This window comes from Gadus macrocephalus, chromosome 4 (genome assembly GCF_031168955.1).
Source record: "Gadus macrocephalus chromosome 4, ASM3116895v1".
Classification (NCBI taxonomy): domain Eukaryota; kingdom Metazoa; phylum Chordata; class Actinopteri; order Gadiformes; family Gadidae; genus Gadus; species Gadus macrocephalus.
Window position 1 is genome coordinate 32,174,300 of NC_082385.1, and position 11,986 is coordinate 32,186,285.

General features: G+C 47.8%; 1 protein-coding gene across 1 annotated transcript in view; it reads right to left on the reverse strand.

The window, feature by feature from the left end:
• Positions 1 to 11,986, reverse strand: part of pard3ba (par-3 family cell polarity regulator beta a) — a 19,947-nt gene that overhangs the window by 141 nt on the left and 7,820 nt on the right. The window contains exons 3-4 of the mRNA XM_060049305.1: positions 10,029 to 10,208; positions 1 to 18 (exon numbers count right to left, since the gene is read on the reverse strand). The exon at positions 1 to 18 is cut by the window's left edge and continues 141 nt beyond it. Coding sequence (XP_059905288.1) covers positions 1 to 18; positions 10,029 to 10,208 — 198 coding nt within the window. The remainder of the gene's footprint in view (positions 19 to 10,028; positions 10,209 to 11,986) is intronic.

Here is an 11,986-nt window from a genome sequence, read left to right on the forward strand (position 1 = left end):
TCACCAGAAGAGGAGTGTCTGGATGCGAGTGGGTAATAGTGAGAGAGAGAGAAAGAGAGAAAGAAAACGCATCGATGAGCAACATTGCACACTATTCAATACAGTAGAGAGAAAAATAATCAAGGAAGGTTGAAAGGGTATCAGTGAATAACCATACATTAAATTTCTCTGGTGAAACACAGGTTTCAATGACGGCGGTTACTTATTGGCTAAAACTGTCGCAGTTTCATCAGCCAAACTATGGAAGTAAATCTGTGCCATCGGATTTTGAAAATAAAAAGCCATTGAATCCTAGGCACTGAATATTTATGCATTGAAATAACGTCTCTGGATTTTGTGCCTCTGAATATAACTCTTTAAAAATGTTCAACAAATCATTTAACTTTATTTTTTTCAATGTTAAAAAATTCAAAATCAAATGTTCAACGTTAAAAAATTCAACTTAAATATCTTCAACGTCCCCAAATTCAACATGCCAAAGTCACCTGTAAAATTCAATGTATGAAATTTAGTGTTAACATTTGGGGACCCAAGGAAGAGCAATCTAGATGCTAGATCGCGGTCAAGCAAGGAGAGCGAAATAAGAGCGTCACCCGCTGGTTCTTTCTTTCTTGATGCAAAAGTTAATTCTGAACAGCATTTTACAAAGAAGCCTACAATAGGAAATGCTCAAAGATAAATCAACGTCCTTAAACACTGACTGTAGCTTTTTATGGGGAGAGAAGCAACAGTGTTGGACCTTACTAAACGCCCTAGTGTCTGTAAAATGCTAATCAAATAAAAAAATATATATTTATTAAGCACATTTAATATCAAGGTGAGGGGGGGTGGATCTTATCTTTTATATATTTTTTTGTTATAATATCCACCTTTTTTTGTTTTTTTTTACTGCAGCATGAAATAAACGATTAACTAATGCCTGTATGTGAAGTGTGCGAGTGATTGCAGTGACTGGGCTGGGTTTACACTCAGCGTGAGGGTAATTGTAGTGGGTTAAGGAGCCCAATTAATTAGGGCACCAATTTTTAACGTGGGGGGGGATCCGAGGTCCCTTTGCCTACGTTTGGTGTGGTGCTGGGGCGATCTGAAGCCCGCTGCCCACTGTGGAACGAGAGCAAGAGCCGACGGTATTGGGCAACTGAAGCGGCAGCAGCCTGTAGTTCCAGTGGAAGCACGGCGTGCCTCGGGAAGAAGCGCCCGACAGCAACCCTGCTTTTAATTTGCATCCTCATATCTGTATCGCGTCACTCGGTGCGGAATAGTGTTTGCTCTGCACGCTCGTTGCGCTCTTGTCATGCCACCACAGAGGCATGTCAGCCGTTTTGCTCCAGCCACTTTTTGCGCCCGGTGTCACAGAAAGAATACCCCCAATCCGAGTGATCGATGATGTTACGTATTTTAAGAACATAAGCTGCCTCCACATAGCCTCTAGGAAGCAGATTCAAACACACAAGCTGTATTACCCTCACAGAACCACTAGGAAGCAGGAACAAACATATAAGCCGTGAATACTATACATAGCCACAAGGGGAGCAGGACCTTACTGAAGGCTGCAATAGCTGCTCCATCCACAGAAGGCAGCACCTCAGACAAGTGAGGAAGCCGAGGCTAATACGTCACGCCGGCTCCGCCCACTTCACACAGGCCGCGTGGATTTGAACATAACAGGCTACAGAGCCAGTAGAGAACCCAGAAACTTCTAGCAGCTCAGACTAAGGGTTATAGTTTTTGATCAGCTGGGAGACGCTCAGCACGTGTTAAGACACACTTCCCCTCCTTTTGCTCCGTAGTTACCATACCGAGATACTTTAACAAATAAAGTAAGTTAAAAGCGATCCGGATTGGACCACTTTCTTTGAAGAATGCTGCAAGATTTGGTGACCCCGAACGTTCTTGGGAAGTGCCGGGACCTAAACTCGGGGAGGCGCGGCCACCGAGAAGCACAACAAGCTCTTCGCAGGCCACACAAGTATTAGGTAAGCAGAGCCCATTGTCTTAAAGGTTGAATCTGCAATAGAATTAGTTATAAGAACATTTAGGTGAGGAGCTTGCAGTGCCTCCGTCTGGTCGCGGGGCTCCGTGGTTTCGGGCCTCGGGTTGAAAATCATAACAGCCGTGTACTTGGACGGCCGCGGGCAACGCTAACAGATTTAATTAAATAATTATATTCAAGGAGCAAGGGGCCACCAAATTTTGCGTTATTCCTTGAAGAAAGTGGTCCAATCCTTGGTCGCTCTTAACTCACTTTATTTGTTAAAGTAGCATACATTTTCAGTGCTTAAAATTCAATGGCATTTTATTTTCAAAATCCAATGGCACAGGTTTACTTCCACACCAAACAAAATGACAGGATGGAGGATCACCAGTCAGAACGACAATACGTTTATTTCTCTGGATCTCAAAAGGCAATAAAGATTAGACCAATTTTTGGAATCTTCCATCGTTTCTGAAGAGATTTTGCGTCTTGAAAAGAGTTGCGAATACAAAGTTTAACACCACCCCATCCCCCGCTCCATACAACCAGCTGTTGTTGCCACACACACACACACACACACACACACACACACACACACACACACACACACACACACACACACACACACACACACACACACACACACACACACACACACACACACACACACACACACACACACACACACACACAGGCCATTGAGTTGGGGGGAAATCTCATAAAAAGATTGCCACATAAATGCCCGGTGAAGGAACGAGACAATTTTGCGCCTTGGCCTTCGAGGACAATAAAAGCCATTTTAGAGCTCAATCGAATTTGGAGCCGGTGGCTGGATATAACCCCCCCCCCCCCCCCCCCCCCCGCCGCAAGGGAGGTCAGAGGGCACCACTGCTGGCGTTATAAAAACGGCCCCTTAAATCCTGAAGGAATCTTCTGGGGCCGAGAGACTTGTAGGGTAGGTGGGAAATGAATGAAAAAAAACAAGAAAGTGATAGAGCAGTTGAATGTTTTCTTTTCTCTGAGCAATAGCTACGTAATCAAATACTTTCATTTCATTTCATTTTATGTCGTTCAGAAAAACACCAACTGTTTGTGCCATGCACGTCTATAGACACAGAGGCACAGAAAAGCAAATCAAAAGTTGACATTTGTCAACTTCCCCAAAAATAGATACCCATTAAAATGAGGAACAAGCAGAAGCTAATGCTGGGCATGTGACATATATGGTGATTTAAAATGTATTTCCAACACAATGAAGTCACAGAGAAACAGATAACCATGACGGCAGCCATTTTGCCAACTTCAAGTAAAATAGTGATAAACTAACAGAAACAAATGGTGGGCATGTGATTTATATTGCAAGTCAAATTTTGTATATCAAACACTCTTAGGGAAATGTCTGTGGGGGGAAAGCAAGAAAAAAAACATCAAGGAAGATAAAAAAGATGCTATATATTTCAAACCTACGAGCTAACAAAACTGTGATGCCCTTCACTTACATTGGGGCCCGTTTCCTACAGGCCAGGGCCTTCGTGCAGTAATACGCGTGTACAAATATGTCTGACTCATTGCTCAACCCCTGAATGTGTATCTATCTATTTTTAAGCATTGGAGTAGGTCTGAGAAAGGTCTTGGGGGAGGCCCCCCCCTCTCGAGGCCAAGGTTAGGAAGCACTGATCTGAACAAGGCCCTTTCAGAACCTTATATTCTGGAGGGCCCCCCCACAGGTTGGTGGGACCTTAGCAACAGCTTTGTTTCGTTCACCGTACACTTGTATTTTACATTCCTAGGTAAATATGGTAAAAATGAAGTTCCTGCCTCTGTGAGGCGTTCTGAACGGCTGTTATGTTTGAAGGGAGACGTTTATGTAAGCCTGGTCTTACAGGAAGGCTTTCAGCGGCATAATTGGATGGGATGAGCCGGTCAACAAAAGTCCATAAATCTTTCTAACCTCGACCAGCTCCTGTGTGGTCACGGGAGACATGCCTGAACCTTGCAGTGAAAGCCTTTCTTAGCAAGAACGAACACGCACACGCACACACGCACACACACACACGCACACACGTTAAAAACAACACACTCCCCTCGGTACGGACAGCTGAGCACCACACTACCGGTCATCGAACGCTGGGACTTCATCAACAACTAACCCTTCTAGCCGGCCCCCTCCGGCCCCCTCCGGCCCCCCAAGCCATCGCTCACACCGGCCCTCCATAAATCCTCCTCCGTTTAACCCCCCCCCCCCCGAACACATACACACACACACACGTGCACACATACACACACATGACTCGGCCCACCGCCGACACACACACACTGTGCTCGTGTGAAGCAAGCACAAGGGAGGGCACCTCGAACCTTGACCCCTTGACCCCTGACCCCTGACCCCGGGCTCTGGGCCCTTCAGGGAGGTGTGGAGCAGCCCCGTGAGGGGCTATAGATTAGGGCGGTCTCGGGTCAGGTGCTGCTGCTGCTGTTGTTGTGGATGGAGAAACGAGAGGCTTCCACCGAGGGGACGGGATCAATAACCCCCACGTCGATGGAGGATCAGCGGAGAGTCTTTGTGGGTTTGTGTGTGTGTGTGTGTGTGTGCGATCCCGTGTGCGTTCTCTTGTGTGTGTGTTCTCGTGTTTGTGTGTTCTCGTGTGTTTTTGTTCTCGTGTGTGTGTGTTCTCGTGTTTGTGTGTTCTCGTGTGTTTTTGTTCTCGTGTGTGTGTGTTCTCGTGGGCGTGTGCGTGTGTTCTCGTGTGCGTGTGTGTGTGTGTGTGTGTTCTCGCGTGCGATCGTCTGTGTGTTCTTGTCGGCGTGCGTGTGTGTTGTGTACGCGGTGTGCATTGAGTGTGGTTTTACGAGGTGTTGTGTACCGACCCCGATCGAACGCCCTGCCGCCTGTATCCATCGGCATGGATACGGAGACCTTATTTATAATTAGCCGACGCGTACCGGAAGAGTAAAAGACAGCAACGCCGTAAGCGGTTTACCAGCGCACGTGTTTGAGGAGAGATCTAATAAATCTTTCAAACGCACGTTAGATAAACGTGGCCTTTGTCCTGTTCCCCAAAATACAAAAAAAGGTCAGTTATTAATAAATCAAAAGCTCCTGTCTTCCTTTTCACAAGAACTATTCCTGGAGCAGCAAAAAATAAAATACGCAACAACAACAATATCCCACAATGCATTGGGCCCGCCAAGCTACAAATAAACCCATGGCGCCGAAGGGGGGGCCGCGGTCGGGTCGGGTCGCAGGATCAAACCGTCGGTTATTGAAGCGAGGTAATTACCGAGAACAGCTCGCGGCGGCGGCGGCGGCGGCGGCACCAAAGCAGGCGGGTGTGCGGTGCGCGGCGCGAGCCTAGCTAGACGCAGGCGTGCGGTATTTTTAGCACAAAAGAAAAAGTTGCAGACACGTGTTACCCTCAGGGAGGCACCGGGCGTGGGGTGGTGGGGGGGGTGGGGGTGGTGGGGGGGTAACGAGAGGCAGGTGCGCCGGTGGGGCGGGTGGCTCGCCTGATGCTACGGAAGCTAACTCGCGGCGCTGTGGATGCTAACTTGCTGCGCTGCGACCGCGAGTATCAGGTGCTGCCACCTGTTGCTATCACAACGAAGACACACAAATAATCTCACACACACACACACACACACACATACATAAAGTGTAGGTAGCGAACCGATCCAGAGGAAGGGTGAGTTAAGGACACAATAGGGTTTCATGGTTTCTGGCGTTATTAAGTCATAGCATTCACTATAGCTCGCTCACGATGGACAGCCCTTAAGAGCCCGCTGGGGATCTATGTTCCAATTACAGGGAAGCCAGACCGGGGGAAAACATTATTAGGCACACTGGGCTTTTATTTTGCAAAGCACGATTGTTATCCGCGCAAAACATGACAGAGTAGGGGAGCAGAAGGTTTTGTGGGTTGCGTCTGAATGTGTGCGTCTGTGAATGTGTGTGTGCGCATCCCATTTCCAACACAGTGACATGTGATGTAACAAGGCGTGTTATGCAACGGCAGAACAATGAGGCTTTTATTTTGAACGCTCCCTCCCTGCCAGGGGCTGTGGATGGATTCTTGTTTACCATGTGTGTCCCGTTAATATATGCGTGTATGTGTTTGTCTGTGTGTGCGCGCTGGCCTGCGTGTGTGTCCTCATTGGTGCGGGTGTGTGTGCATTGGCGTGTTTGTACATGTATGTCGCCGACTGTCTGAGTGTGCGTGTTTACTACACTGAGAGGCAGGTCTGGTATCCATGGCGATCGATAGACCCGCCTTGGCCTCAGGTGCAGACGAGATAAGGACTGTTCCTGTGGGAGACGAACAATCTGCCTGTTAAAACAACCCAGTCGACCTGATCTGGGGGCAAACAGGAGGTCTCTCTCTCTCTCTCTCTCTCTCTCTCTCCAAATCCACACAAATACTTGCCCTCCATCACACACACACACACACACACACACCTCTCTCAAAGTCAATGCACACTAGGACATCTGTGTCCATACGACAATATTGTCCGATACAATATTGTCATTCTAACGTACGGGAGTCCTGCAGTAGGGGAAATATGATATAACCCGTCCACAACCAAGGCGTCCGTGTGAAGCCTTCTGGCCCTTTGACAATAGACGGATTGCTCAAAGTAAATATATCCTCCATCATCTTCTCCACACACACACACACACACACACACACACACACACACACACACACACACACACACACACACACACACACACACACACACACACACACACACACACACACACACACACACACACACACACACACACACACACACACCAGGGGACTGACGGACGCACAGAGATGTTAAGTGGCCCACAGTCAAATAAAACTAAATCTTGTTACGGTGCACAAAGGAGAAAATGCAAACGGGAGGGGCCTTTTGTCAGCGAGACACAAACGCACAACCACACAAACACACACACACACACACACATCTTCAATGAATACTAATAGATTGAAGAAGCCGGCTAATTTCAGTGTAGCATTGTTGAACTTGCACGTGTGTGCTCTTTTGCGTGAGTGTGAGTGTGAGTGAGAGTGTGTGAGTGTGAGTGAGAGTGAGTGAGAGTGTGTGAGTGTGTGTGAGTGTGTGTGAGTGTGTGTGCATCTAGATGACAAAAGGCTGCTAATTGCGTCGGTCTCGGTCTGCGCGGGAGAGCCAAGCGGGGTCACCACATAACTAACTTAGTCAGGGTTCAGCGGAACGGCAGCGTGCACGCATGTGTGCACGTGCTTGTATGTTTCTATGTGTATGCGTGTTTGTATGTTTCTGTGCGTGTGTTTCTGTGTGTTTCCGTGTGTTTCTGTGTGATGTGTGCGTGCGAGTGTATCTTTCTGTCTGTGTGTGTGTCTGTTTCTGTGTGCGAGTTTGTACATTCTGTGTGCGTGTGTGTGTGTGTGTGCGCGAGTTTCTGTGTGCGTGTGTGTCTGTGTGTGCGAGTTTCTGTGTGCTCGTGGCCGTTTTTACGTTCTGTGTGCGTGCGCGTGCGTTTGTGCGACACACAAACTAAAAAGGGACGCCATTCATCAAGGGGTCTGCGCTAGGCCGCGCGCCGCGGGCTACGCTAACGGGGCCGCGGCGCTAATCTAGTTAGCGGCGGAACCGCGCGGAGCGGGCACGGAGCCCGACCAATGGTAGGAGGGGGGGAGGGGGAGTGGTGTTTAATGGGTCACGGTTTGGACCCCTGCTGACTCTCTGGCCGGCTGGCTGGCTGACTGGCAGGTGTTTGAGGGGGGAGTCGAGAGGGGAGGAGGGGGAGGAGGGGGAGGCTGAAATGGCGGAGCCAGTGATTGAGATGGGGGTTATGGGGGGGGGGGGCTTTAGTGCACACACCAGGGGTGAGGCAGGGGGCAAGGCGGGGGGTAGGGGCTGGTGTTTGTCTGTGTGTGCGTGCGTGCGTGCGTCCGTTCGTGTCCATGTGTGTGTGGTTGCATGAGTGCCTGAGTGGTGTGTGTGTCTGTCTGTGTGTCAGTGCGTGTTTGTGTGTCTGGCTGCGTATGTGTGTGTTTGTCCATATGTGTGTATGCGTATGTAAATGTATAGGAGCTATTCCCCAGCTTACTGATGCAACTGATACAGTAGGACGGACGGACGGACGGACGGACGGACATACAGATCCCTCGCCAGACTGTAACGTCCCTGACTGTATACGAGTCAATGTTGAACTCCGTAGACAAAAGAGGCTTTGTCATCCCAGACGCAACTCATGATCTGAATATGAACTCTTGGAAGGAGAGAAGAAAGGAGAGCGGGAGATCGAGGGCGCGAGAGACAGAGAGACACAGAGACACAGAGACACAGAGAGACAGAGAGACAGAGAGACAGAGAGACAGAGAGACAGAGAGACAGAGAGACAGAGAGACAGAGAGACAGAGAGACAGAGAGACAGAGAGACAGAGAGACACAGAGAGACAGAGAGACAGAGAGACAGAGACAGAGACAGAGACAGAGACAGAGACAGAGACAGACAGACAGACAGACAGACAGACAGACAGACAGACAGACAGAGCGAGAGCGAGAGAGAGAGTGAGAGTGAGAGCGAGAGAGAGAGCAATAGAGAAAGATCAAGCGAGAGAATGCCAAAAGCAGAAGGGTGAGTAAAGATATCCTGTGAAAAAAATAATGAGAACAAGCTGCAGAGAGAGAGACGCACACATACACAGACACACACACACACACCAACACAAATGGACACACACACGCACACCGAACAGACACACACACAGAAACTATGAGACGTGTTGCATTGTTAAGAGTTTTCGGCGCCTTAACAAGGTAACTTCAGAACTTTGGGAAACTTCAGTAAAAAAAAAATGTTGTGTGACTTCAAAAATAGCCGGTTAACAAATTACCATTCAGTGGAATTTATTTTCATAAATTGTGCTTACCCAGAATACCGCTCTTTCACACCACGTTTTCTGTTTCACCAGTGGAATACAGGGAGTGTTGATTGGATATTAATTCTGCAGGTGTTTTACCAGATGTATGTACGGAAACACCAACTTCCACGTGCAGACGTTTTCAAACCTGCTCCCTGGATCTATTTTTTAAGTTTAGCTCAGTGTGCAAACGATTAAGGTCCAACAATGGCAGGTTAGTCAAACGGACTGGTAAATGGAGTTTCATAAACGGTGGCCCCTAAAGGCGCTTTACAATACTGCCTAACAATCACCCATTCGTGTTCACATTCACACACACGACGGCAGTGTCAACTATACAAGGCGACAGCCAGCTCGTCAGCAGGCGTCTCGCTCAGGGACACCTCGACACTCAGCTAGGAGGAGCCGGGGAATCGAACTAACAACCTTCAGGTTACCAGCCGACCCCGCTCTATCTCCGGAGCCACAAGCGGCCCGGTTTCGCACAAGTCCGAAAGCTACTGGATTACCCCTACAATATCCTCAGTGACATGACACTGAATTCCCTGGAGGTGGCTTTGGACAGAAGTGTCCCCTAAATGGCTAAACATGATCTCATTCATTGATTAGTCAACGCATTCGGAGCACCAAGCATCTGCTGCTTACAGCTCGAGACATCCAAATATTGTTTTTGAATATTCAATACTTTATGCAAATGCTAAAGGCAAATTCAAAAAATCCCCACAGGCTATGGTAACTTTATATCAACATTAAAGGAGCAGTAGGCAATATTTTCTGCAAAATAATGAAGTCAATAGGATGAAATTATTCAAACCATTCTCATAACAACATGAGGGCCTTAAGACTAGATCAGGCAATGCCGGCAATAAAACACTCAATCAGGGCTTGATTTGTGTTTTCCTGGTTTGCTGTCCTTCTCTGCCCAACTATGCAGATCAGCACATGATTGGACATCACCGTTTTGTGGGAGGGGCTCAGGGAAGTGTGGGAAGTATTTTTTGCCTTTTTTTTTTAATTCTTGTCGTTGAGTGGAAATTCCTCTAAATCTTTAAGGACTTATTATGGATTATATAATGAATAGAGAGTAACCAATAAACAAAGAAAATCAAAAAATCTGAATTGGAGGAAATGGTTGGTTTTCATCGGAAGACACTTACTGCTTTTGAGCACGGCTTCGTTGACCTCGATCTCCGCTCTGATTGGCTGCTGCGGCATGAGTGCGAGTTGTATTGGAGGGGCTCCAGGAACGGGGCGGGACTAGCGTGCCATTGGAGGCGACGCTGCCTTCGGGACTGGAGGCCCCTGCCTCGCGGCTCCTCCTCAAACACAGCCACCAGCTGGGAGGAAGAGGACACACACACACACACACACACACACACACACACACACACACACACACACACACACACACACACACACACACACACACACACACACACACACACACACACACACACACACAGAGAGAGTCAAGAAAGAGCCCTGGATGCTGGAACCTTTTCCCTCTCCGTGTGCAAATACACTCAACAAAGACAATCTGGGTGGGGGGGGGGGGGGGGATGGTGTGGGTGGGTGTGGGCGGTGGGCTTGGTTATGCCGGCAGTACAAACATACACACCGCTTATGCAAGACAATAACAAGCACTTAGGCCCGTACGGGACCGAGAAATACACAGGCAACCAGAGAGCTCTACACACGGTGCCCCCACGCAACAGAGAGAAGACCTGTGATGTGTGTTGGTTTATGTGTGAGTGAGTGAGTGAGTGAGTGAGTGAGTGAGTGAGTGAGTGAGTAACTGAGTGAGAATGAGTGAGGACTGTGTATGAGAGACTGAGTGCATGGAGTGAGTGGGTGAGTGTGTGTGATAGCGTGAGTGTGTGTGAATGAGTGTGAATGAGTGGATGAGTGTGTGTGAATGAGTGTGAATGAGTGAGTGACTGAGTTTGAGTGAATGAGTGACTGAGTGTGTGTGAGAGACTGAGTAAGTGAGCGAGTGAGAGGAGCCGCAGCAAGAGACCGGTATTTTGAGGGGGCCTGTCATAGCATGTAAGCATTGGTGGTTCAGTGGTAGAATTCTCGCCTGCCACGCGGGAGGCCCGGTTCGATTCCCGGCCAATGCACACACAAACTTTTTGATTTACAAAGGCTGAGCCTGAGAGAACGAGTGAATGAGTGAGTGACTGAATGACTGAGTTTGAGTGAATGAGTGAGTGAGTGAGGGTGTGTGAGAGCGTGAGTGAGTGAGTGTGTGTGAGTGAGAGCGATTCCCAATAGGTTAATGGTCCACTCCAATCAGATCACTCAGGTCCTAATCAAGTCTAACAGAGCTGCAGTGTGGATTAACATTGTTGATGAATGCTTCAGGTCCGTTTAACCATCGGTCCACGAATCAATGGATCAATGAATAAATGAATAAATTATGACTCATTTCGAAATTAACTATGGCCTAAAGTGACAAGTTAAAGTACTGAAAGTATTGATTGTATAATTGAAGGACGACAAAAAGCACATGCATTTTCAAAGCTATAAGCAACTCATCTTGACACATTGGACTTGATTATGACTAAAACATGTAATCAATTTTAATTTCAAGTACTTCAGGACCCGCGTCTTCTACTCGACCGTAGACACTACTTGGAGTCACTACTCTACTATGCACCTTAACAAATTCAATGTTAGACATAAGGTGTGTTTATAAAGTAATCGAAAATTAACATTTTCAAAAAGATGTCTAATCAAGATTAAAAAAAATCAGCAAAGATTGAATTTCTGCTTGTTGCCATCCCCTTATTCTCTGTGAATATAAAGAGGTGTTTTAATGAAGATAAGCAGTAGCTTATCCTTCAGTCAGGTGCCATTTTACTCCCGCAGAAGAAGAAGGTGAGCAAGATTGCTTACTCAAAAGAGCGTCCATGGGACAATGAGGGTGTCAGTCAAAACCTCAAGCCAAGGAAACCAAGGCTTTGTGACGGAGAGCCTGACAGACTTTATGAATGAATACCAGCACTTTCTCTGGAGGTTCACCTCTCAGCGACACCTCTACCATCTCAGTTTCATCTTGTTTTGCCTGTCCTCCCCATCTCGCCTCTCCCTTACCCTGGGAACCGGCAAAACC